Raw genomic sequence first — 27305 nt, 5'->3', positions numbered from 1 at the left:
GGTTGACCACCCGCGCCCGGGTGGGCTCTTTGAAAACCTCCGGTGCATGTTTAAGCACCCCTTTAAGCATCGGCAGCGTTTTGACTTGCTTTTCGGCTACCGAGAAGGTGTCGAATAAGAAGTCCGCATCCACGGGGTCCGAGTGTAGCTCGACGTCGTGGTTCGCCGCAGCTCTCTCTATCAAAGCATTGAAGGCCGCCGAGTCCTCTGTCGGGGACGTCTTGGCGGTGAAAAGTTGAGTGTCCTGACCCGACTGCGGGTCTTCTGTGTCGCCTCCCGCGGCCCAAGGCACATGCTCCTCCTCCGGATCCGAGTACGCAGGATAGTTGTACTCGGCATCTTCCTCGTCCGCATCGGCCGCGGGGGAATGCGTCGGCGAGTGTTCCAAGGCCTGTGGGGACACAGGTTCCACCAGAGCCGAAGAGTCCGCAGAGTACCTTTTATTCTTGAGCGGGATCTTAAAAGGCTCCAACGCCGGCTCCGACGTGATCTTTCGTTTGAGGAGCGACAGTTTCCCGGTGTTGGCGTCGATAATGACCTCACGACGCTCTTCTACCGCAAGCGGTTGGAGCCGAAGCTTCGACACCACCAAGGCAGCTTTCGGCGTTAACACCTCCCCTGAATGTCCGCCTTGTTTCGGCGCCGACTTGGGTGGAAGGGTGAAACGAATAGGCGTTTTCTCTTTAGTAGGCTTAGGCGTGAGCGTAGGCACTACAGTGTCCTGATTGGGAACCACCGTGGTCTTTCGGATCCGCTGTAAGGATTCCTCCACTTTCTTTGTAAAGGTTGCCGAGGGTTGCACCTGCTCGAGCGACCCTTCATCTTCGAGAGCCTGATCGCCGGTAGGCTTCTTCTTCGGGGCCGACGCCCCATGCCTAGGCGCGTCGTCGCCCTGACGCTTCTTCGAAACCGTCTTCGGGTCCCCAACCCCTTTCGGCGCCGACGCGGTCGCGTCGGAGGCCTTCGCCTTTGGCGTCGACCCCGAGGGCTTCGGGTCGGCCATCTTGGCGTGGCTCTTCAAGTCGGCCATTTTGGTTTTCTTGGAAGTTGACGCCTCCAGAACCTTCTTTACCAACGCAACTTTCAGTTTCGGTTTCGCATCCGAGGGTGCGTGACCAGTTGGTTTCAGTTTTGTTTTCTTCAACATAGGTGATGGCTTAGAAATGTCCGTGACCGGGCCCGGAGGCGGGGACGTAGGACTGATAGGTAGATCTTGGGTAAGGCCCGAAGGCGATCCCTCGACCTGGGCCGTATGAAGGGGAATAACCCCTGAGTCTGATTGGGGATGCTCCTCCTCTGAGCTATCTCCCATCGTGGCACAAGCCTGATCGTCGTCCCCTACCTCGTCGGAGACTTCGTCAAAGTCCGCCTCACCCGCGTCGTAGTGTTCCTCCTTGGACGCGGGGCCAGAGTCCGACTCTCGCACGTCGTCTTCTCCCTCGACAGATTCCTGGAAAATGTCATCTGGTGGGGGCGCCGAAGCCGACAATTGAGCCTGGAGCCGATTGGCCCGGCGAATCCTTAAAGTCTTCTTGCTTCGGAACTTCGAACACGCCATGCAGGTGTCTTCGCGGTGATCCGTCGACAAGCAGGTATTGCACACAGGGTGCACGTCGAGGTGCGAATATTTGGAGTGACACAGCGGACACTTCTTGAATGGAGTCCGCTCCATAGCAAAAGTTGTAGTGTAGGCCCGTCCGCGCCGAAGGCACGTGGAAGGGCAGCAAGAGATAGGAGCTGAGAGTCAGAAAGAAACCCGTACGCAACTATACCGACGCCCAGCCTAAAGACCTTTTGGTCTCGAGTAGAAGTTGAACAACTATCGGTTCCGACAGAGGGAACCGAAACACATCCGAACCCAATGGCGGAAAAAAACAATCTGGGGATGGAGGCGATGCCCATGCGCACTGTAGTCCAGGGGAGGAGCCACCTATCTCGTGATACTTCGAAGACTCTTCCAGGACAACAATGTGCAATCATCCGGACCCAACACTAGGTGGCGGTCTATGCACAGATATGAATTCAGCAGCCCACATGCCTCGAACCCTGATGTCCTCACCAATACCTGTAACGCTAGGCGTCCCTCAAGGATCCTCTCTATCACCAACTCTGTTCAACCTAGTCATGGAACCTCTCACCACCTTGCTACAAGCATCCAATATACACTTTCACATGTACGCTGATGACACCCAACTTTATCTCAAATTACAATCCCCCAATGACATCTTGCTCCTGAACTCAACGATCAGATGCATCCAATCCTGGCTTGCCGATAATCACCTCAAACTCAATGCCCTGAAAACAGAGTTCCTTCTGATCTCACCTCCAGCGAAGATCTCCACCACTCAAGTTTGGCTTAAACACCTAACTGCACTCAATGTCCAACCCACCATCGTGGACTCAGCAAAATCTTTAGGCATAACACTAGACACCAATCTCAACATGCAGCAACATATCAGCAAGGCAACAAAGGGTGCGAACTTCCAGATCAACTCTCTGAGGAAACTTAAACCCTTCCTCCCAGCCAAAGACTTCCAAACCGCAGTACAAGCACTAGTCATCCCTCGAATTGAATACGGCAGCACCGCCCTCTGCGGACTCCCCCTAACTACAACCGCACCACTAAGAGCTTCTCTAAACACTGCAGCGAGACTCATCACTGGTTCAAAAAAGCACTCTCATATCACCCCTGACTTGAAATACCTGAATTGGCTGCCTTTTGAAGCCAGAATACATCTGAAAATCGCCTGCATGACACACAAGGCGGTACACCTAAACTCACCCGGCTACCTCGCTCAGAAACTGACAATCTCTGGCGGAGCGAGAAACACTAGAGGCACAAACAATCTTCTGCTGAAACCTCGAAGATTCCGGAAGGAAAAAACATATAAGCGCTCCTTCTCAGGAATGGCGCCTAGGATCTGGAACTCACTCCCTCCCGAAACCAGGCTTATCTCTTCCACTACACTCTTCAAAAAAGAAGTAAAAGCTATCCTCATGGCTAAATACACTTGAACTATCTCGAACTCTGTTTATACTCTGCACTGCACTGCATGCTGCGATTTGTACTACATGTTTGACCCCTTCGCTTATTTGTATGAGTTGTCCTATTGCTCCCATGATTGGCTTTGCAGCCACCTATTTATACTGTTTGATCTATTGATGTATCTGTACAACTATGCTCCATCATTTACCCCTATATGTAAAACGATCTGATATCTGCGAAGATCTTGTCCGCGCTATATAAAACTTTCTAAATAAATAAAAATAAATGTCTTTCGTGGACCGGAATCAAGCATCCTAGGACCGGTTTCTGGCTATCAGCCGTCATCAGCCAGGATAGCTTTACTCCAGTGGTGTGGAGAGCACGGGACTCGCGTTTGAGCATACCCTTGCCACTCGGCGTGACAAATGCAAAAACAACATTTGATGGACAGAATGCACAACAATGTCATACATTCACCCCAGTACAGGGATCTGGGCCTAAATACATCGTTTTTTTGCACTCCACACCACCCCAGTTCATGGGAACAGTCCAACCCGAACTGCCAAGCCATGTCTTTCCTCGTGCTCTCCACACCACTGGAGTCAAGCTATCCTGGTTGAAGACGGCTGGCTGATAGCCAAAAACCGGTCCTAGGATGCTTCATTCCGGTCCAGGAAAGACATGGCTTGGCAGTTCGGGCTGGACTGTTCTGTCCATCAATTGTTGTTTTTGAACTTGAGTAAGATGGGCATTTCTGGTTCTCCGGTGGTGCAAAGAGGTCCAGAGACGGACGACCCCATCTTTGAAAAACTAGGTCGAGAGTTGGTTGATGCAACTCCCACTTGTGGGTCGATGACGTGGACCTGCTGAGGGAATCCGCTAGGATGTTGGAGACGCCCGGCAGATGCACCGCCACCAGGGTAACTGGATGACGGATTGCCCAATCCCAGATCGACTGAGCCAGCCGAGACAATAGTGGAGACCTGGTGCCGTCCTTCTTGTTGACATAGTGCATACTGGTGGTATTGTCTGTCTGAATGAGCACCGATTCCCCTTGAATCACAGGAAGGAACGACTTGAGTGCCAGAAAAATTGCCATCAACTCCAGCCTGTTGATGTGCCAGGAACGTTGATGCAGAGACCATTTGCCTTTGATGCAAAGGCCTTGAAGGTGAGCACCCCAGCCTTTTAACGAGGCGTCTGTTGTGAGCGTGAGTTCTGGAGTGGGGGAGAGGAAAGAAGTTCCTGTCGCAAATTTGGACGATTGAGCCCACCATTGGAGGGAGAGCTGATCTCATGCGAGCGGTGACACTCACGAGGTCGTTGAAAGAACTGGAGACCTGACGCCACACTACGTCCAATTCCTCCTGAATGGGGCGAGTCCGAAGTCTGCAATTTGGGATCAGTGCAATACAAGACAATGCCATCCCCAGAAATTAATTCAAGATCCGGACAGAAACGGACAGTCTTGCCCGAAGCAGAGACAGCAAGCGGAGGATCTTTTTTTGACGCTCTTGGGACACGAATGCCTTTGAAAGCATTGAGTCCAATGTTACTCCCAGAAAATTCCTGCTCTGAGCCGGTTCGACCGGAGACTTGTCTGCATTGATGGCTAGGCCGAGAGATCGAAACACGTCCTGACACAGAAGAGTGTGTTGAAGCAGCTGTCTGCGAGACTGACTTGAGGAGGCAGTCGTCCAGGTATGGAAAGATTTGGACGCCTGGAGACGCAGGTAAGCCACTACTGGAGCCAATACTTTCGTGACGACACGAGGGGCGGATCGGAGGCCGAAAGGCGACACCTTGAACTGGAAGTCTCTCCGTCCCACCCGGAAGTGCAAGTACTTCCGATGCTTTTGAAGAATTGGAACATGGAAGTAAGCATCCTGAAGGTCGATGGTGGTCATGAAGTCGCCCATGGAGAGAAGACGCAGGATCTCTACTAGTGTAAGCATGCGGAAGGATTGGCTCTTGAGGTACTTTTGAGTGCTTGCGAATACAGAAACTGTCGCCAATCTCCTGTCTTCTTGAGTATTAGGAAGAAACGGGAATAGAAACCCTTTCCTCGCTGAGACTTGGGAACCACTTCAACTGCACCTTTCTGAATTAGAAGATGAACTTGATAGAAAAGCTCCTTGAGGTCGGGAGGAGGCGGGCCAGACGGTGGAGTAGGAGGAGGAATCTTGAAGAACTCTAGAGCATGGCCCTTCTTCACAATGTCCAGAACCCAGCCGTCCGAGGTGACAGTCCTCCTCCCACTGGACTCTAGGCAACTTGAAGCGCTGGGCCGCTCTATCCATCAGCTGATGGAAACTCGCAATGTCCACCGGAGGCGAATCCCTGGGCTCTACCGGAGGAGGGGAAGGCGTCTGGATTTGGTAGTCGTCCCACTCAGCCATGTGGGTGGCGGCATCATCATCATCGTGAACTTCACCATCTTCCCGTTCCGGAATGACATCAACGGGATACACCGTAGTGTGGATCTTCACTGATGTCTGAATCTGTGGTGAAGGCGTTGGTGGCAAAGGTGTCGGGACAGGAGTGGCGGCAGCCGCAGGCACAGGAGGCATAGGCGTACCCTGCGGAGAAGGCGGGAAACGCCGGTTGTAGTCATCCAACATATGTTGGAGATTTGAGATGAGCGACATAGGCAGTGTCACAGTTGGAACTTGTATAGAATGTTCTTCTGCCTGAGAATACTGGCCGTCGTCATCATCATCATCATCACCATAATCCTGGCACATAATAACCAAATCCGAAGGACTGCGTGCCACTCTGAAGGAATCGCCCAGATCATTATCAGTCAGAATCCTGCTCAGAGCCAGTGGCGAACATGGGCGAGGGAGGCTGCGGATCTGGAATGGATAATTGGTCAACTGGCCGTTGACGACGATGGTGCAAGGGGGGCGGCGGAAGAGCCAGATGGAAGACAAAGGCACCAAAGGCAATGAGGCAAACAATGAAGGAACCACTGTCGACAGCGCAGTCCGGCCATAGAATGAAAAATGTCCTAGTAGACACGAAGGAAAGTTTCAATTCTATTAACGACACGGAGGTAAGAATTATTCCCGCCCAGAGTTTCCTGAGGATTCAGCCATCACCAACCCTCGTCTAAGGATCAGCACTACGTATGGTATAAGTATGTATCAGTTATACTCGTAAAGTGTGCCATTGTTTCGAACAATAATTTGCTTTGCACCTTCCAATGTGTTTTTCCCTAGTATGCTAATCTTCCTTATGTGCTATGTTTCTTCCGTAAGCTATAGTGTTTTTAAGATCTGGTTCATCCTTGTATCCTTTGGCTTCTGGTAGGATCGGAGCATGCTAAAACCGACTAGTGGAATTCCATGAAGGTTGGATGGTTGCAGTCAACAAAGAGGAGGTATCCCAGCAGCCCCGGACCTTTCAGGATGTGTACAGCTGCCTATTGGTTGAACTCTGGGACTGACCTTTCCCAGTATTTCGTGGGAAAGATTTTTTCTGTTAAAGTTAAATACTGGTGGTGATGGAAAATAAAGAACGTAGAGCATAATCCTCGCCTCAGTGTCCTTAATAGAATTGAAACTTTCCTTCGTGTCTACTAGGCAATTCTTCATTGTCTTTCTCCAATCATGAATACAACATTTAAGACATGTAAAGGAAATAGAAGTGTTTTCTGTTGATATTCGATAACTTTAGGTCTATTATACTGTGTTACAGTCCAGTTTTTAAATAACTTATGTAACATCCCTGTAGTGGCATTACAGCACCCAGTTTCTACGGAAGCTGGAATCTATGGAAGTGCTTAAGCTGGAATGATTTACAACATTCAAGCCTTATTGCCTCAACTCGCCTGAATGTTATTAAAAGTGTATTCTGTTGATCCCACAGATAACAAGGTCTGAAAAATTCCATGGGGTTGTGGTCCGGTTTCTAAATCACAAATGTAAAATTACTGTAGAGACATTACAGCACCCAGTTGCCACATAAGCTTGAATCCATGGCTATGACGAGCTAAGGTTTGAATGCAGCCTCGGGCAGCTGTTTCTCTAATACGAGGCCAACTGCATTCACGCTGACGCAGTGTAACCTATTTAATCCAGAGATCAGAATGTCCACGTAGCCGCGAGACGTTTCAGTGATACTTTGTGACACCAAAGTAAAGGACCAGGCTATCCTGCCAGCGCATTCTTTTTTCCCCTTATAATAGTTTTAGTTTATTCAGTAACTTAATGTATTACTGTTTCTTTATTTTTATAGCCTGATTCATTTGGATGGCTCGTTCTGATAAACAGATGGATATGTAAAGAAGCATCCCCCGTGGTAGGGTGAGTAAATCAAATTGGGGGGCAGGCTTTAACACTGCTTACACATATTTAGCAATTACCATCAGCTACCTCAGTTCTTGTGCATTTTTCACAGCGAAAACGACTATTTGACCTTTTTAAGGCTGAAACCTTTGGGCCAAGGAAAATAATAGTTCCTGAAACTATGAAGAGCCGTTGGGCCTACATTGTATAACAAGTTTATAAGCATCTATCACTCACAGGAACATATGTGATTTCAGGTTAACATGAGCACTAAGTTTATCTTCATGTTACAAACGCCTTTAATATCTTGGAGTGGTGTTATCTCCTGTCTATAGATTGCTCCCAGCTGTTCTGATTAAGAGCAGCTATTATGCTTATAACTGGCCTTTTTCTATCTTGGGGCAAAATGTCAACAACTCCAGTATATATAGACTATCCACGGAAGGACATCACTGATTCAAACACTGTACCCGTACATAATGAATGGAATTTGGTTTATTCGAAAAAGAAAGGGTGTCAGACAGGACAAGATGCTACATAATTGTAGTTGCAATTTGTCAAATTTGTGGTATTCTTTCAAGTTTCTTTTTCACCTATGCATGAGCACTTTTTTCAAGCACCTGTATTTTGCACTATGTGGCAACCCCTATACAATAATGTATATACATGTAGTTGACTTCAATACAATTTTGAATTAACTTCAATTGAACGGTTTGTGTTGTAATGTTGATATACTCTTCTTTACTCAGAAATGGTAATTTCCCTTCTTGGATTGGGGGTTGTAGGACTTAATTTTTAAAGGGCTAAGGAAAGGGTAAAACAAGGCAAGAGGAATGGATCTAGAGGACATAGTAAGACTAGAGCAGGCCAGAATTGATGATTTACTCTAGAAAATGTCTTTGTTTACAATAAAGATACAAGGCTTTAAACCCCTTTCCTTCTGTCATTAACCCAGTCTTCTCTTTGTCAGCCCGTGACAGCTGTGGTGCTTTAGCTCCAATGGACATCCTCACAAAAACCTCCATGGCTTCAGGCTGACAAGAAGTTGGATTCTAATTATAACTGCTACATTCAGTCCATTGTTCTGTTCACCGATTTTACTCAATTTGAAAAGCTTTTGAGGTCATCAATAAACAATGCTGGTTTAAAAGTACTGTAGCATTAACAAGCAATAAAACAGCAAAGGAGTACTTACAGTCAGATTTTTCAGACAGCCAGGAGACAGCAGCAATATTTTCAGAAAGGGGGTCAGGCTGCAGTATGACAATGTTCAACTGAGCACTCCACTGCACTGTTCAAATAAAAAGGAGATAGATGTGAGACAATCAAAGTAATCAAAACATAGTGTTTGATGAAAGATGGCAGTTTGATCAAGGCAAGACATGGAAATGTATGTAAGAAGTGGTTATTTTCATGCACGGGGGGATGGGAGGGGGGGAATACTTTCAAAAGGTGCTTTTAACCGTAAAGAAAAGCTACTTAGATAAAGTACCCATCATGGAAAACTGTCCTGTCATACTATGAATGCATGTTTAGGAGTCTGGAGTGTATGGAAAGAAAAATATGCCTATTTTCCTATAAAAATACATTTCCGTATTAATTTTTGTCTTTCACTTTAGGTAAAATGAAACTCACTTATATAGGAGCCCAGCAGTACATAAAATAATGGAATCAAATGCACTAGAATGAGCAGTTACTCAAACCAGTTTGGTAACTGTAACCTGCACCGCCGAAGATCATTGCCTGTTGTGCTGCCATATTGAGCGCTCACCTTCCTCCCTAAACCTTGCGCTGAGGAAATCCTTGCGAGCACAGCTCTACCTGCTCCCCGTGATTACCATAGATATTTTCCGAGCGCCGGCAGTCCGTGTGGTCAGAGCCAACTTTGCATGCAAGCAGCGAATGCTTCCCTTTGTGCAACAGACGATAAAGTCTGCTTAAAGTGCCGACCAGAGTGGTAACTCATCTCCCCGCCTCCCCTCAGGAGAGCCGAAGGTGGGTGGGCGGGGTGTGTGACCGCCTGTCAAGGCCAAACTGGCTGGAGCTTTGTGAATATTGTTCCCCGCTCTACCCTGTGTCAGTAGGTTTGACTTATCCTTTCCTGTGCCCATCTGGCAATTATGGCCAACCAGCAAGACATAGCGGTCAATTTGGTCTTTAATGACCTGTACCTTCTAGTATAATGTTTTATTGTAAAATGTTATAGCAGTCAAGTACGCTGCCTTCTTTGTTCATTGCAAGCTCGGCTCAATGGTAGTTTAAAATTCTGCACTTGGCAACCCGTACTGTGTGCATTTTGGGCCCATATTTGTGAACCCACACAGGCTGTACAAGCTGGAATCTATAGCAAATAGCTAAGTCATTCGCTTCAGTTGGTTGGACTGATTACCAGATGTATCGCTTAACCGGACCACCTCTGACCTCTTGAGTATCTTCCATGCAGATTTTAGCTCGGTTGCCAAAAGGGTTTTACTATCTGAGCCCTTCAGGCACGATTGGTTTTCAGAATTTATAGCATGGAATATGCCTGCTTACATGTTTGAATCCTCCTTTTTTGAATGGTTGGACCTGGGCTCTCCTTTTGTGTGAGACCAGAATACCCTCGACTGTCTAAACTCCTGGGCCGTTTGAGGCCCTTTCTTCCAAGTGTGCTGGCACAGAATTGTTATTCGGAATGCCTAGATATGTCAGAACAGCGTATTGGAGGTCGAAGAGGCGCTAACTGAGGCATGCATCACCCAGAGGCAGCTGGAAAAGATAATAGCGTTGCTCCAGGATAAGGCTGAGGACTTGGAAGCCAGATCCCGGCGTAGCAACTTGCGTATCACCGGGCTTCCGGAATCCACTGCTACTGGGATCAGGGACGTTTTTGTGGAGAGATTTGCTGGGTGCATCTATGTTCGTGGTGGAATGCATGCACTGGACCTTGGGCCCCCGACTTGCCCCAGGTGCACCTCCACGCCCCTTCATCGCAAAGCTACTCAACTACAGGGACAGAGACACTGCTCTTAAAAAGGCCAGAGAATTGGGAGAATTAAGATATGAAGGTTCCTCACTTTCACGATTTCCAGATTTCACTCTTAAGATCCAAGAAGCTAGAAGGCAATTTGTCCCAATGTAAAGCAAGAGGAGAGAACAGCATATTGAATACGCAATGCTATATCCAGCAGGACTAAGGGTGTTAGTTAACGGCTCAAAGAAGATCTTTACGGACCCCAAGTCTCTTCAAAAGGCGTTTAAAGAGTGGAGGGAGGGGGAACAGAATCAGGAAGCCTCAAACTCTGGAGAGGGGGCTGCGGAATAGAGTGGAAATTTGGATGACAATGACTAGTTTCATGACATGGCCTTACTGTTTCTGTATTTGTCTCTCTAATCCTTTTTTGTCGTTTCAGATTCCTGTATAACAGGGTTGTTTAGTCTAACACTTAATATTTAATCTTCAGTTGGAGTCCTCTTTGTCTCCTTTGGCCAAGCAATTGGGCCTATCTGGGTTACATGTGGTAGGGGTGGAATTTATGCTCTTGCTAAATATAGTCTATTCTATCATTGGTTTGTTCGGCAGTCCCCACTGGGTGTTATATAATTCCTTGCCAGACGGCGTGGTCATGTTTGGTGTTAAATGTTATGCCTGGCTACATCCGCCTCAGAGGGCTACCCCCTGAGCGATTTATTGACTCCTTTCTTTTTACGTCGATCATCGTGAATGTTCAGGACTAAATATGGGAGGGTGGGATACTGGTCGCATATGCTCAGTTGGGAGGGGCACTGCGTTGGTGGGGGAGGGTTGGTTTTTTGTTAGGTTTTCACAGCCAGTAAAAGACGCGGTTGGATCCGCTGCGATCGTTACATATAATGAGTTGCAAAGGACAGAATGGTTAGTCAGCAACAGATGCTAGGAGATATGCCCCAAAAGCCAACCTGGCAAAGTCTGATTCACCACTTGGAATGTCAGGAGCTTGAATGATTTAAAAAAGTTACGTCAAATGATGCCCTATCTCAAGCGTCACGAGATTGGCATTGCCTTGCTGCAGGAAACTCACTTATCCCCCAATAATGACATGCTTAATCATAGGAGGCTTCAGGGCGCATTCCATGCGGCGGGGTTTACATCTCATGCCACGAGGGGTCTCACTTGGATTAGCCCCAGATCGGGGATCCCTCTAGTTTACCTGACTAATCCCAATGGCAGATTTGCAGAATCCAGGTGCCATGGTAGAGGGTTGGATAGCCAAGCTGTAAATATATATGGGCCAAACTATCACTATCCTAAACTATATAAGTTTTTACTGTCTCAGATGCCAAACTGTTCCACATTACCTCAATTATGGGGCAGTGACCTGAATGAATATGCTACTTACCAGTATGCATCTGTTCTTGGCATGTAGGGCTGCTGACATTCATATCTGTGCATAGATCGCCGCCTAGTGTTGGGTCCGGATGATCGCACATTGTTGTCCTGGAAGAGTCTTTGAACTATCACGAGATAGGTGGCTCCTCCCCTGGACTACAGTGCGCATGAGCATTGACTCCATCCTCAGACTGTTTTTAGCCATTGTGGCAAAGATGGAGTGAAACTTAGTGAATGATGACCATGCTAGAAGTATGTGTGAATGCCGCAGCTGCTACAGGCGCCGGGGAGGAGGGCAGGCGATATGAATGTCAGCAGCCCTACATGCCAAGAACAGATGCATACTGGTAAGTAGCATATTCAGTTCGAGGCATGTGGGCTGCTGAATTCATATATGTGCATAGAATACATAGCAGTCCCTCCATTAACGGCGGCCGCCCATGCCAGCTGCAGCAGTTTGGAAAAGTGTATTTAGAACAGCCTGCCCTACAGCTGCCTGCTGTTTGGAGTGCACAGTAATGTTTTGTAAATGTGTGTGTGGTAGACCATGTGGCTGCTCATATGTCTTCCAAAGGAATATTTCCAAGGAAAGCCATGGAGGCCCCCAACTTTCGAGTGGAGTGGGCCCGTGGTGGAATAATGAGTGCGCTTGGCTTTCAGATAGCAGATCTGAAAACATTTAACGATCCACCTGGCTATACCAGCCTTGGAAATGGGGTTACCTTTGTGTTGTGGCGCAAAGGCAACAAAGAGCTGTTTGGTCTTCCTAAAATCTTTGGTCCCATCAATGTGATACATTAGGGCCCTTTTGACGTCAAGTGTGTGGAGCATTCTCTCCGCCAGTGACTCTGGATTTTGGAAGAACACAGGTAGTTCTATAATCTGATTGATATGGAACTGAGACACTACCTTAGGAAGGAATTTAGGGTTAGTGCGAAGCACCACCCTATTATAATGAATTTGCATAAATGGTTCTTGGATAGTTAGTGCCTGGAGTTCACTAACTCGTCGTAGCGACGTAATTGCTATAAGGAAAGCCACTTTCCATGTCAAGAATTGAAGCTCGCAGGAATGCAGTGGTTCAAAAGGGGGACCAATCAGCCTGGTGAGGACCACATTGAGGTTCCACTTCGGAGCTGGTGGCGTCCGCGGAGGAATGACTCGTTTGAGTCCTTCCAGAAAGGCTTTGATGGCAGGCACCCTGAAAAGTGAGAGGTGCTGTCTGTTTTGGAGGTAAGCAGCCATTGCGGATAAATGTATGCGAATGGAAGCATAGGCCAAATTACATTAGTACAAACGTAAGAGATACCAAATGATGTTCTGAGTAGATGCATCCAGTGGGTTAATGTTGTGGCCTGCACAATAAATGACAAACCGCTCCCACTTCGTCGCATAGCATGCTCTGGTGGTGTGCTTCCTTGCCTCCCGGATGATGTCCATACCTTGTTGCACAGATGTACTTTGAAGGCTTTTAGTGCCATGAAGATCGCCATCAGTTCCAGAACATTGATGTGAATCTTCCTTTGCTGTGGTGTCCATAGTCCCTGCACAGTATAGTGGAGTACATGAGCTCCCCATCCCTGGAGAGAAGCGTCCGTTGTCAGGATGATCTGTGGCACAGGCTCTTGGAACGGTCGTCCCTTGCAAAGGTTTCGTGGATTCCACCAATGCAGAGAGTTGTATGCCCGACCGCTCACCAACACTAGGTCCTTCAACTGTCAGTGAGCCTTAGTCCACTGACGTGCTAAGCACTCCTGAAGCGGACGCATATGTAGTCTCGCGTGCGGGACTATGGAGATGCAGGAGGCCATCATGCCTATCAGCTGCATGAACACTCGTGCTGGAAGCGAGTGTTGAGGCTTGGATTTTTGTATCAGCGATTGAATGCTGCTGACCAACAATGAATTTGGCTGTGCTGGGGCTGACAGTGTTTATCCCCTGCAACCCGCCCACATACTACTGTATGTGGGCGGGTTGCAGGTGGGACTTTGGGTAATTCAGTGAGAATCCCAGATCGTGAAGAAGGTGAATGGTGTGGGACATGTGGGCCGCTGCTGGGCCGACTTTGCCTGGATTAGTCAGTCGTCCAGATAAGGGTAGACATGAATGTTTTGTCTCCTTAGGTGCGCCGCCACCGTCGCCAGGCACTTCGTAAACACCCTGGGTGCCGTGGTGACCCCGAAAGGCAAAACCTTGAACTGGTAATGTTGGTTTTGGATGGTGAACCGGAGGTATTTTTTGTGTGACGGGTGCAGCGGAATATGAAAATACGCATCCTTTAGATCTAAAGTTGCGAGAAAATCCCCCGGACTGAGCAACGGGAGTACTTGCTGCAGGGTCAGCATGTGAAAGTGCTCCGATAGAATGTACTGATTGAGGAGTCTGAGGTCCAGTATGGGTCTGAGGGACCCGTCCTTTTTTGGTATCAAGAAGTACAGTGAGTAAACTCCTGTGCCTCTTTCTTCCACAGGCACGAGCTCGATTGCCCCTTTTTGCAGCATGACGATGACCTCCTGCTGCAATAAGTGCAAGTGCTCGTTGGACATAGGACGGTGTCTTGGGGGCATGTTGGTGGAGTGGATGTTGACTCCAGACAATAACCGTGCTGTGTGACCGACCTGTCTGTGGTGATGGATTTCCAGACTGGCAGGAACTGTTGAAGTCTCCCCCCGACCGGTGTTGTGTGGACGGGGGGCAGTGACAAGGCATCACTGTTTGTTGGTGGCAAAGGATCTGGAGTTGTTGTTTCCACGACCCCTGCCTTTGGCGCCGTTTCCACGATATCCACCTCGACTTTGTTTGGTGTATGTGGACTGCGTGTTGCCTTTATAGTACTGCGTGGTTTGGGAGAGCTGGTCTCTGGAAACACCTCTAGTGCTTGAGCGACGAAAAGAACCACCCCTGAATTGCTGGGACTGCAAGGCCCCCATGGACTAGCAGTTTCAGTGTCCTTCTTTATCTTTTCTAAGGTGGTGTCCACCTCTGGGCCAAACAGATGATCAGGGTGTACTGTCTGATTAAGAATGGTGGTCTGTACCTCTGGCTTAAACCCTGAGATTCTAAGCCAGGCATGTCGTCTCAGCATGACGCTAGTGTTGACAGCTCTGGCCGCGGTGTCAGCCGCGTCCAGTGCACATTTAATAGAAGCATTGGATATTAGCTTCCCCTCTTGGATGAGCATCTCAGCTGCCTCTTTGTATTCGTCTGGCAGGTGCTGCAACAGGGTATCCAGTGTGTCATAGTGTGCCCTGTCATACCTCGCTAGAAGTGCTTGTGTATTTGAAATGCGCCAGGTATTGGCCGCTTGAGCTGCCACCCTTTTCCCTGATGCCTCAAACACCTTTGATTCTTTATCTGGGGGAGGAGCATCACCCGTTGTTTGAGAATTAGCCCTCTTCTGGCCATTTGCAACAACAAGAGAGTCCAAAGGTAACTGTCCCTTGATGTAAGTAGGGTCAGTATGCGCTGGTTTATACTTCTCAATCCTAGGATTTATCACCCTGGCTCTGGTAGGCTCTTTAAAGATCTCCCCAGCATGTTTTAAGACACCCTTCAACATAGGCAGAGTCTTGTCAGTTTTTTCTGAGACGGAAAAGGTGTCAAAAAGAAAGTCCACTTCATTGGGGTCAGCATGGAGCTGGACGTCATGATTTTTAGCCGCCCGTTCAATGAGGGCATTAAACGCCGCTGAATCCTCAGTAGGTGACGTTTTTACAGCATAGAGTTGTGTCTGGGGCAGAGTGAGGATCACCTGGGTCAGCACCAGCTGCCCAGGGTTCATTGGTATCTTCAGGATCTGTGTAGACAGGATAGCTGTACTCATCCTCATCATCATCACCTTCCCCAGCGTCCACATCAGAGTAAGTGGGCGAGACATCATGGCCATGTGGAGAAAGGGGTTCCACAAGAACAGGAGTTGAAGTGGAATCCTTTTTCTTCAAAGGAATTTTGTAGGACTTCACTGGCTGTTCCGGGGTAATTTTCCGTTTATGGAGGGAAAGTCTGCCCGTTTCGGCATCGATAAAGTGTTCTTGTTGTTCTTCCAACGAAGATTGTCGATGCTTTAAGGTTGGGACCACTGTTGTCGACTTCGGCACCGAGGGCACCTTCTCGGGCATGCCAGCGCCCATCCTAGGGGTAAAAGCCTTCGCCGCCACTTTCAGCGGCAACCTGAAGTGAATTGGCGTCGACGCCTTGTGAGGTTTCTCGACAGGCTTCGAAGGTGGAGTTTCTTTCGGGCCGACAGTCGAGGCCTTCTCCTTGATGCGCTTGAGGGAGTCCGCCACCTGCTTGGAGAAAGCGGCGGACGGCCGCACCGAGTCGACAGGATCCTTCGAGGCACCACTAGATGTGGACTCGTGGGTTGCGCCGCTCTTAGCCTTGTCTTGTTGACGCGGAGTCTCGAGAACCTTTGGATCACCGAGTCCTTTGTTGGTGTCGACCGTCTTCGGCACCGATTTACTCGGCTCGACCACCTTGACCTGTGTCTTCGGATCAACAACACCCTTCTGCTTAGTCGGTGCCGACGGCTCCGAGGCCTTCGATCCGACCAAAGTAATGCGCACTTTCGGTTTCAAGGGGGGCACCAGTGCTTTCGCTTGCGTCGAGACTGGTTGTTTCACTTTCGGTTTCGATTTTGCAGGGTGCGGCTCAATAGTAATGTCCGTAGCCGAGCCCGAAGGCGGGGCCGTAGAACCCATCGTAAGATCTTGGGTAAGGCCTAGTGGCGATCCCTCGACCTGAGCCTTTTGAAGCGTTACGGCCCCAATGTCAGTTTGAGTTAGCTCTTCGCTCGAGCTATCTTCCATGGCCCCAAAGGCCCCGTCGTCGTCTCCTACCTCGTCGACGACTTCGACCATTTCGGCGTCCGCGTCGTAGTTATAGTCGACCTCCGACGCGGGATTCGACAGGTTTTCACCAACTTCCCGGTCAGCTCCCTCATCATCCCCGGCATCAAAGATGTCCGCAGGCGCCGGTGCAGTCTGCTGGGCCTCCTGGCGCACAGCGCGTCGATGCTTAAGCATCTTCTTGGATCTGAAACGGGAACAAGCCATGCAACTGGCTTCATCATGATCCGGCGACAGGCACTTGTTGCACACCGGGTGGACGTCGATGTGGGGATACTTGGAGTTGCACATGGGACATCTCTTGAACGGACTCCGTTCCATGATGATCAGTCCATAGGGTCTGTGGAGTCGACCGGGCCTTCCGCGTCGAAAGCACGCGGTTCTCTGGAATCCGGCTCGGAACCGAGCTGGAAGAATCAGGCACCGAACGCAAGACTATACCGACAAAGAAAACTAAAGACCTTTTGGCCTTAAGAAAGTTTATCGATTCCGACTAGAGTGAACCAATATAGATCCGAACCCAATGGCGGAAAAAACAATCTGAGGATGGAGTCGATGCCCATGCGCACTGCAGTCCAGGGGAGGAGCCACCTATCTCGTGATACCTCGAAGACTCTTCCAGGACAACAATGTGCGATCATCCGGACCCAACACTAGGCGGCGATCTATGCACAGATATGAATTCAGCAGCCCACTTGCCTCGAACTTGAGTTCTGAACACCCTACTAGATAGATCCCGTGGCCCGTCGATGTATGGAGGGCTACGCATCCAGAGGAGGCGGGTTTACTCTACTCAGCCCCTCACGATATACATACTAGAATAGGACTACTTAGTGCTGAAGGGATCCCTTCGCTAAACATATGGGTAAGTATGCTTCTGCCAGATCCTAAGGCGAGGGTGACAGAGCAGGTGCAGTTTTGGCGGCACTGGCTCGGCGCCAGAGGGAGACAGACTGTTTTAGAGCTGATAAACTATGATGGTACCATTCTCAGTGTCCCTTCTTGCAACGCAAATAAATTCAGTCAGTATTATAACTATCTGTACAGGCCACGCGTTTCAGTTAATGAATCGGCTGTTCTGGATTATTTGGAACACTAGCAGCTGCCATGGCTTACTAACTCCCATAGGGATTACCTGAAGAGGCTGCTACACTCGGAGATCCACTCCCCCTGAATTCAATGTGAGATGGCAGTGCCCCTGGTATAGACTGACTGTCCCTTTCTACAAAGCCTACATTGATCTGTTGCAGCCCCACCTTAGTAGATTATTTGAGGAAATAGGCGACTGGTATAATGCCGCAATCGATGAGGGAAGCGTTCAGTTACATTGCTGAAGCCAGACAAATCCCCTCCAAGTGTGCCCGTCCTGTAGACCACTCACTCCAAAACAAGGACACAAAAAGATTCGCAAAGATTTTAGCCAACAGACTCGCTCGCCTTCTCCCCATGCTCGCGAGTCCGGAACAGGTCGGTTTTGTGCCAGGACGCACATTAGCCCAAAAGTTAAAGGACAATGTTTGGTCTTAGACAACAAATCAGACCGAAAGTCAAGGCTGCTGCAGTCTTTTTAGATGCTGAAAAGGCTTTCGATTCAGTTGATTGGGCCTTTATGATGGCAGTGCTGCGCAGGATGGGTTTGGGAGAGATTTTCCTTGGATTAGTCTCCGTACTATAAAACCAGCAGATAGCTACGGTTAGAACTGGGAACCAAGTTACATCTCCGTTTCCAATATCTCAGGGGAACTAAACAGGGCTGCCCCCTTTCCCCATTACTATACTCTATCGTGGCAGAACCCTTGGTGCGCTCTCTAAGGGAGTATCACTAGGTAGAGTTGCATATATAAGAAAATGTGAATTAAACATAAAACATACATTTCAGACTTTATAATTGATTCACAGCATGGTGTAAGAACATTTAATCGCAGTGGCTGATGTCAGAGATGGAACGAGCCAGCCCATTTTAACTTCTACAGACTGGACAGATAACCTCTGTTTCTGTTGGACACTTGTGCTCAGTTATCACCATGAAGTGGAGAAACTGATAAATGTGAAGCATCCATAATATAAAGCAACCACTGACGTTTGAATCATTTCAATAAATAAAAAAATTAAAACTTGCTGAAAATAGGCTAAGAGCACATTTAAAAAAATAATAAAACTGAACGCAAAACAGTTCTACATAAGGACCATTAACTAGGAGGTAGCTCATAAACCTTGCTTGGTGTGTACCCATTCCATTTGTATGTAAAGGGATTTCAGAGAATGGTTCTCAATATTCAGCTCTATGATCCTCCAAAGTAATGCTGAAGTTTTTCCACCTCTTGTCTAAATGGAGTTTAGCACAGAAATCAGATTAAATATACAGTCAAGTCGCTGAATCAAGACAATACCACTGGCTGGCAGATTATGGGGTTGGTCATTATGGAGAGGGTAGCTGAACACAACACCACATTTATATCAATTACTCTGTATGGTTGCGTTTCCAATGTTGTAGACTTAAATAGCTAAATTACAGATGGAGACAGTTTAGTGACTTTAGTATTGGCTTCAAACCTTAGCGATTAACTTTGGATTATTCTTCTCTCGACTTGACCAATATATGGGTTCTGGCTAAATAAGGACCTTGTGGCTCACTCCTATAATCTATGAAACATGAAATAACCCTAAAACAGGCTTGCACTAAAAATTAAGTACTGGGAGAGGTAGACACCTTTGGTACCTAAATGCTAGATTTACAGATTTTGGATGTGGATTAAGAGTATACCCCGCTTTTGGGTCAAAAGGTCTTATTAGCCATAGATTTTTCATAAAGATGGATTGACATTTCTAACCGGGCTGAATACCAGGGTTGGTGTATCTATGTGGAAGCAATGAAGACATTGCAATGGAAACCGATTTCATACCCAGCACCTCAAAAGCAATAATGGGACAACGCCTAGGCAATGATACTCAACTGACATCCTTTGCTTTCATTTGTTGAATACTGATGCAGCTTGTTCTTCTGGTTTTAACAATGGCTTGCAAGTTGGTCAGTGCATTCAGAGTTACAGTGATGTAACTCTGGCCCCTTACTAGCAAAAAAACATCTTACTTCCTAATCAGGTGTGATTATCTGTATTTTAACCACTCTTTAGCAAGCACACTTGAAAAATTCATTTTGACCCAGTGCTATGCATAAAGCTATCATTCCTTTCAGTCTTTCTTTCTTACTGTTAGGGGACGCAAAAAATGGTAAAGAAGAAGTAATCTAGGAAACACAGAATTTGTTGTGGCTGTATGTGGGACTTCTTTATATTCAGTGTGAATCCCAGTCTGTGACGGTGGTGGATTAGCTGGCAAGTGATGACATGAACCTATTGCTAAGCTCCCCCCAGCCATTTAATCTAGACATGGATAAACGTCTACTGATTGATGACATGGGTGTGACGCCGCTACGCCGGCCAGATATTTGATTAATAGTCTTGGTGCTAATTTCACTCTAAATGAAAGAACCATACCAAAAACATTATTTTGTGTGCTGGATGCATGAAGATGTGGAAATATACATTCTTGATATCCAGGATGATCACATAAACCCCCTTTAACAACGGAATCACATCCACAGCAAAATCATTTTGAAGTGGATTGCCTTTGCATAATGAGTTCGCTTTTTTAAATCCAGTATCCATGTTAAAGTTTCAACCTTTTAGTAATGGAATATACTGTACACAAATTCTTGCTACAGATGGCACTTTCCTTTGTAGCTCCTTTTAGAAAAGATGTTTGCCATCAAAAAGAAGGAAAAGTAAAGTATTTATAATATATGATGAAGTTGTATTGTGCAAACATAGTAAAGTCGGCAGAATACTATACAGGGTCACACAGCCTACAGTACAATCAAAGACTGGATGGGCAGCGTATTTCCAAGAGTAGAGTGGAAACATAGTTGTGCCTCCAATTTAAAACCAGAGCTTATTAACCAGATCTGCCTCTTAATGTTCTCACTATTATTGAACAGTCAGTTGATGCTGCATCCAAGTCACAACGGATAGAAGTGTTCGAATTAGCCCATTGCTCTTCAACACTCCTTCATTTGAAACATGTTCAAAGAGTTCTTCCATTTTTATCCACTGTTCCAAGTCACAGCAGCTCTAAAGCATCAGTTTGATTAGTGCAGTTGCATCTGCTGCTTTTTTTTCTTCACAGTTGCTTTGAGCATTTTACTTGTCAAAAAGTAAAGTAAAAAGCTAGGCGGCTGGACATCACCCCTAGCCTAGACAAAAACTCTACTGTGCAAAGTGTACTACAAGAAAATCAGTGGCACATGGCTACTGATGAAGATAGAATTATGTGGTGCTAGTTTAAGCTTCCGTTGGGGGTTATCTCCCTAGTCTTGGCTAGGTCTTTGAATGAGTTACCTGTGAACTTTATAGGACAGTTTTGAAAATTTAGGAAAATGCAGATTGGTGCTTTCCATGTGAAATAGAGATTTAGCACCTTAGCTGCGTGTAAACATTTCTCCCCAGTGCTGCGCTGTCCATTAGAACTAGTGCTGAATGGACGTTCAATGGTCGTGCGCAGCACTGGGGAGGTAGCGCTGCTGACGACCATTGGCCGTCAGCAGCACTTAAGGGGTTAGGAGGTTTTCCTTTGTTTTCTCAATTTGCATAGTAACACTATGATGGGGACTACCTTCGGATTAACTGAATGTTATGATAATCTGCAGAGATGATGAGGTTACAAGTTAGTCCCAAATTGAAGCTCATCAGTGCAATTAGTAATCTATTCCACTCACCTTCCTCCATGCATCTTATTGTGTTTCCTCCTGCTCCTTTATGCACTCGGAGCCTGCATGTGTGTCCTGGTAGAGGGAATAGACTGGCAGGCTGTATGGTGTTCTTTCAGGTGTTTTACTTTTATTTGGATTTGTGAACTGTCTGATTTCTAATGAAATACCCTCATCCAAAGCTACAAAAGTAAACGGTTGATCAATCTCTGTGGTGATTTTGCATCTATAAGACAAGACTCTGGGTCAAAATCGGTCTGTTGTCAGGACAAATGTCCTGGTAATTTTAAGATTTCAAAGAGGGCTTGACTTCACCTTCTTTTAACATCTACACTTGTTGACATCTCTGCAGCCTACTGAGTTTTCCTGTTCTTGAAGTCTATGTACTTCTGGAGCCAATTTTCTAAGACGGCTAAGTCGCTGTAGACTTGAGATTTGCAGCATATGATCTACAAGACCATATGCTGCAAACTGTTAGTACAGAGATGACAAAGCAATATTGCAAATGCTACTTACCAGTATGCATCTGTTCTTGGCATGTAGGGCTGCTGACATTCATATCTGTGCATAGATCGCCGCCTAGTGTTGGGTCCGGATGATTGCACATTGTTGTCCTGGAAGAGTCTTCGAAGTATCATGAGATAGGTGGCTCCTCCCCTGGACTACAGTGCGCATGGGCATCGCCTCCATCCCCAGATTGTTTTTAGCCATTGGCCGAGATGGAGTGAACTATGTGAGTGATGACCATGCTATGAGCATATATATATATATATGAATACTGCAGCTGCTACAGGCGCCGGGGAGGAGGGCGGGCGATATGAATGTCAGCAGCCCTACATGCCAAGAACAGATGCATACTGGTAAGTAGCATTTGCAGTTCGAGGCATGTGGGCTGCTGAATTCATATCTGTGCATAGAATGCATAGCAGTCCTCCCATCATTGGCGGCCGCCCGTGCCAGCTGCAGCAGTTTGAAAAAGTGTTTTGAGAACAGCCTGACCAACAGCTGCCTGCTGTTTAGAGTGTACGTCTACACAGTAATGTTTAGTAAAAGTATGTGTGGTAGACCATGTGGCTGCTCTACAAATATCCTCCAAGGGAATGTTCCCAAGGAAGGCCATAGAGGCCCCCAACTTTCTGGTGGAGTGGGCTCTCAGTGGAATTGTGAGAGTGCGTTTAGCTTTAGCGTAACAGATCTGAATGCATTTCACGATCCACCTAGCAATACCAGCTTTGGAAATAGCGTTTCCCTTGTGGTGTGAGGCAAATGCAACGGAAAGTCGCTTGGTCTTTCGAAAATCCTTTGTCCTGTCAACGTAGTACATTAAGGCTCTTTTAACGTCAAGGTTGTGGAGCATCCGCTCCGCCAGCGACTCAGGATTCTGAAAAAACACTGGCAACTCAATTGTCAGGTTTAAGTGGAATTGAGATACAACCTTGGGTAAAAATTTAGGGTTAGTGCGGAGCACCACCCTGTTGGCATGTACTTGGAAAAAAGGTTCTTGGATGGTGAGTGCCTGTAACTCACTAACTCTCCGTAGCGATGTAATTGCTACTAAGAAAGCCACCTTCCAAGTTAGAAACTGAAGCTCACAAGAGTGCAGTGGCTCAAAAGGAGGACCCATCAGCCTTGTAAGAACCACATTGAGGTTCCATTCTGGAGCTGGTGGTGTCCGTGGTGGAATGACCCTTTTGAGTCCTTCCAGAAATGCCTTGATAGCAGGAACCTTGAAAAGTGATAGGTGTTGCCTATTCTGGAGGTATGCGGCCATTGCAGACAGGTGAATGCGGATGGAAGAATACGCCAAATTGCATTGGTATAGATGGAACAGGTAACAAATGATGTTCTGAATGGAAGCATCCAGCGGGTCAATGTTGTGGTTTACACAATAAATGACAAACCGCTTCCATTTAGCCGCATAACATGCTCTAGTAGTGGGCTTCCTTGCCTCCCGAATGATGTCCATGCAATCGGGGGGAAGATGGAGGTAGCCAAACTCTAGGACTTCAGGAGCCAGATCGCCAGGTTGAGCTGTTGCGGATCTGGGTGCTGAATGTCGCCATGGCTCTGCGTCAGAAGGCTGGGAGTAAGATGAAGCCTTTGATGCTGTACCACGGAAAGTTCCAGAAACGTGGTGTACCATGGCTGGCGAGCCCACGTTGGAGCAACCAGGATGAGAGTCATCGAGTGTTGCCTGAGCTTGCGTGCCACCAGCGGAATCAGAGGTGCTGGGGGAAAAGCGTACGCAAATCTGCCTGACCAGTTCATCCACATCGCATTGCCCTGCGATTGCGGGTGTGGGAACCTGGCGGCGAAGCTTTGGCATTTTGCGTTCTCCCTTGTGGCGAACAGGTCTATCTCTGGATGACCCCACCTTTGGAAGTACGGTTGGAGTACTGATGGATGTATCTCCCACTCGTGCATTTGGTGGCTGTGCCTGCTGAGCAGGTCCGCCATCTGATTGTCCTTGCCTGGGAGATGCTCCGCCATGAGGAAGATGTTCCTCTGAATGGCCCACTTCCACATGCTCTGAGCCAGATGAGACAGCTGCGGAGAGTGTGTTCCTCCCTGTTTCTGAATGTAGTACATGGCCGTCATGTTGTCCGTCCGGATCAACACGACCTTGTTGCACAGATGTACTTTGAACGCCTTTAAGGCCATGAAGGTTGCCATCAGTTCCAACACATTGATGTGCATCTTCTTCTGCTGTAGTGTCCATAGTCCCTGCACTGTGTAGTGGAGTACATGCGCTCCCCAACCCTGGAGAGAGGCGTCCGTTGTCAGGATAATCTGTGGCACCGGCTCTTGAAACGGTCGGCCCTTGCAAAGGTTTTGTGGATTCCACCAATGCAGAGAGTTGTACGCCCGACCGCTCAAACAACACTAGGTCTGTTAGTTGCCCATGAGCCTGAGTCCACTGACGTGCTAGGCACTCCTGGAGCGGACGCATATGTAACCTCGCGTGCGCGACGATGGAGATGCAGGAGGCCATCATGCCTATCAACTGCATGAACACCTTCGCTGGAAGCGAGTGCTGAGGTCTGAATCGTTGGATCAGCGTCTGGATACTGGCGATTCTCACTGAGTTTGGCTGCGCAGTGGCTGCCAGAGTGTCTATTGTCGCGCCCAGATACTGCCGTATATGGGCGGGTTGGAGATGGGATTTCGGGTAATTCAGTGAGAAACCCAGATCGTGCAGGAGATGAATGGTGCGGGACACGTGGTCTGCGCACTGCTGTTCTGACTGTGCCTGAATGAGCCAGTCGTCCAGATAGGGATAGACGTGGACGTTCTGGCGTCGTAGATGCGCCGCCACAGTCGCCAGGCACTTTGTAAAAACCCTTGGCGCTGTGGTGACCCCGAAAGGCAGAACCCTGAACTGATAGTGCTGAATAAGAGATTTGACCCACCTGTCCGTGGTGATGGATTTCCACGCGGGCAGGAACTGCTGGAGTCTCCCCCCCGACCGGTGTGGTGTGGTCGGGGGGCAGTGACAAGGCGTCACTGTTTGTTGGTGGTGGAGGACCTGGAGCTGTTGTTTCCACGTCCCCTGCCTTTGACGTTGTTGCCCCTGTAACCACCTCTACCCTTGTTGGTGTATGAGGTCTGGGTGTTGCTCTTATAATACTGCGTGGATTGTGATGCCTGGCCCCTTAAGGTGCCTCTGTTATTGGAGCGGCGAAAAGAACCACCCCTAAACTGCTGGGACTGGAGGGCCCCCATAGACTTAGCAGTGTCCGTGTCTTTTTTCATTTTTTCGAGGGTTGCATCCACTTCAGGGCCAAACAGATGGTCTGGATTAACTGTTTGATTTAAGATGGTTGTCTGTATGTCTGGTTTGAAGCCTGATATTCTAAGCCATGCATGCCTACGCAGTAACACGCTAGTGTTTATAGCCCTGGAGGCGGTATCAGCCACGTCCAATGCACACTTAATGGAAGCATTGGTGATGAGCTTCCCCTCCTGAATCAACATTTCAGCTGCCTCTTTGTACTGATCAGGTAAGTGTTGCAGGAGTGTCTCTAGGGTGTCGTAGTGCGCCCTATCGTAGCGTGCAAGTAGGGCCTGCGTGTTTGAAATGCGCCAAATATTAGCTGCCTGCGCAGCAATACGTTTTCCTGAGGCTTCAAAGATCTTCGATTCTTTGTCTGGGGGAGGAGCATCACCCGTGGTCTGCGAGTTCGCCCGCTTGCGTGCGTTGGATACCACCAACGAATCCAGTGGCAAGTGTCCCTTGATGTACGTTGGATCAGTGGGCGCTGCCTTGTATTTTTTGTCAACACCAGCTTCAAGGGCACCCCGGCCCCATGCCTTGGAGCGAAAGCCTTCGGCGTCGTCTTCGGCGGCAGCGTGAAGTGGATCGGCGTCTGCGCCTTTGCCGGCTTCTGTGCAGGCTTCGGCACCACATTCTTCGGACGGGGAGGGCTGGACCGGCTCAAGCGATTCCCCAGAGTCCGAAGTCGGGTCGGCGATCAAAGGCACGGTCTTCGGAGCAGACACATCACCACCCTTGCCCTTGACGACCGGAATCGGCGCAGCCAGAGCTTTGGGGTCGTCTTGACGCTTCTTCGAGGCTCTTTTTGGGTCGTCGACCTCGACCATCTTCGGCGCCGACGCGGCCGCGTCGGTCGTCTTCGCCTTCGACACCAGGGTCTTAGGGTCGGCCATCTTGGCGTGGCTCTTGATGTCGGCGGCCATCTTGGGCTTTTTAGGCGCTGAGGCCTCTGCAGCCTTTTGTCCCACCAATGCGACTTTTACTTTCGGTTTCGATACCGTTGGTGTGGACCCCGATGGTTTCACTTTCGGTTTCTTCACCGGGAGTGGCGCATCATTAATGTCCGTGGCCGGGCCCGTAGGCGGGGCCGTGGGACGAGTATTGAGGTGTTGGGTAAGGCCCGAAGGCGATCCCTCGACCTGGGCCGTATCTTGGGGATTGACCCCGGAGTCAGTCTGAGGGTGCTCCTCCTCTGAGCTATCCCCCACGGTGGCAATGGCCCTGTCGTCGTCCCCTACCTCTCCGACGACTTCATCAAACTCCTCGTCCCCCTCGTCGTAGTTTTCATCCTCTGACGCTGGGCTGGAGTCCGAAACTTGTAAGAAGGTGTCCTCACCAACGTCTTCCTCAAAGATGTTGTCTGGCGGGGGCGCTGATAACTGGGCCTGGAGTCTAGCGGCCCGACGAAGCTTGAGAGTCTTCTTACACCGGAACTTGGAGCAGGCCATACACCTGGCCTCATCATGGTCCGTGAACAAACATTTGTTGCACACTGGGTGCACGTCGAGGTGTGAATACTTTGAGGTGCACACCGGGCACCTTTTAAACGGAGTTCGTTCCATGTTGAGTAGTCTGGAGCGTCGTGTAGGCCCGTCCGCGCCGACAGCACGCGGAAGGGCAGCAAGAGTTCGGAGCTGATGAAGAAACAAAACCCGAACGATGGACAATACCGACGCAAGTCCTAAAGACCTTTTGGTCTCAAGTTAGGAAAGTTAAACAACTATCGATTCCGACAGAGGGAACCGAAACACATCCGAACCCAATGGCGGAAAAAAACAATCTGGGGATGGAGGCGATGCCCATGCGCACTGTAGTCCAGGGGAGGAGCCACCTATCTCGTGATACTTCGAAGACTCTTCCAGGACAACAATGTGCAATCATCCGGACCCAACACTAGGCGGCGATCTATGCACAGATATGAATTCAGCAGCCCACATGCCTCGAACATAAGGGTAATCATGAAAACTAGCCAAAACAGTTTGATTTGAGGAGCTGTCAGGCAAAGGGTAATTGACGTAAATGCTTTGAATAATTGATGCCTCCCACATGGCAGTAACTACATACATTATTTATGTAGTTACTTTCTTGCAGGTAACAGAAACCCCTGAAACGATTACTGTAAGCCACTGAAACCCCTGTAATCATTACTACATTCAGAACAGTGGGATATAAACAAGTTAAATGTGAATTAAGTTGTGTGCATTGTGGAAGTCACAGATTTGGGGGTTGCGGGCGACTAGTTCCACAAGTCGGGCAGCGGGTGATTTACACAGGTCAAACAGTTTACACATCATG

General features: G+C 48.3%; 1 protein-coding gene and 1 non-coding gene across 2 annotated transcripts in view; both read right to left on the bottom strand.

Moving 5' to 3' along the window:
* Positions 1 to 27305, bottom strand: part of WDR75 (WD repeat domain 75) — a 155282-nt gene that overhangs the window by 40483 nt on the left and 87494 nt on the right. The window contains exon 16 of the mRNA XM_086955353.1: positions 8471 to 8566. Within this exon, the coding sequence (XP_086811479.1) occupies positions 8471 to 8566 (96 nt within the window). The remainder of the gene's footprint in view (positions 1 to 8470; positions 8567 to 27305) is intronic.
* LOC147730596 (small Cajal body-specific RNA 24) lies at positions 18400 to 18529 on the bottom strand. The gene has a single exon (XR_015308914.1).

The sequence above is a fragment of the Lissotriton vulgaris genome, chromosome 2_1 (genome assembly GCF_964263255.1).
Source record: "Lissotriton vulgaris chromosome 2_1, aLisVul1.2, whole genome shotgun sequence".
Classification (NCBI taxonomy): Eukaryota; Metazoa; Chordata; class Amphibia; order Caudata; family Salamandridae; genus Lissotriton; species Lissotriton vulgaris.
Note: the sequence above shows the minus strand (reverse complement) of the source record. Positions and strands in the feature narration are given on the sequence as shown.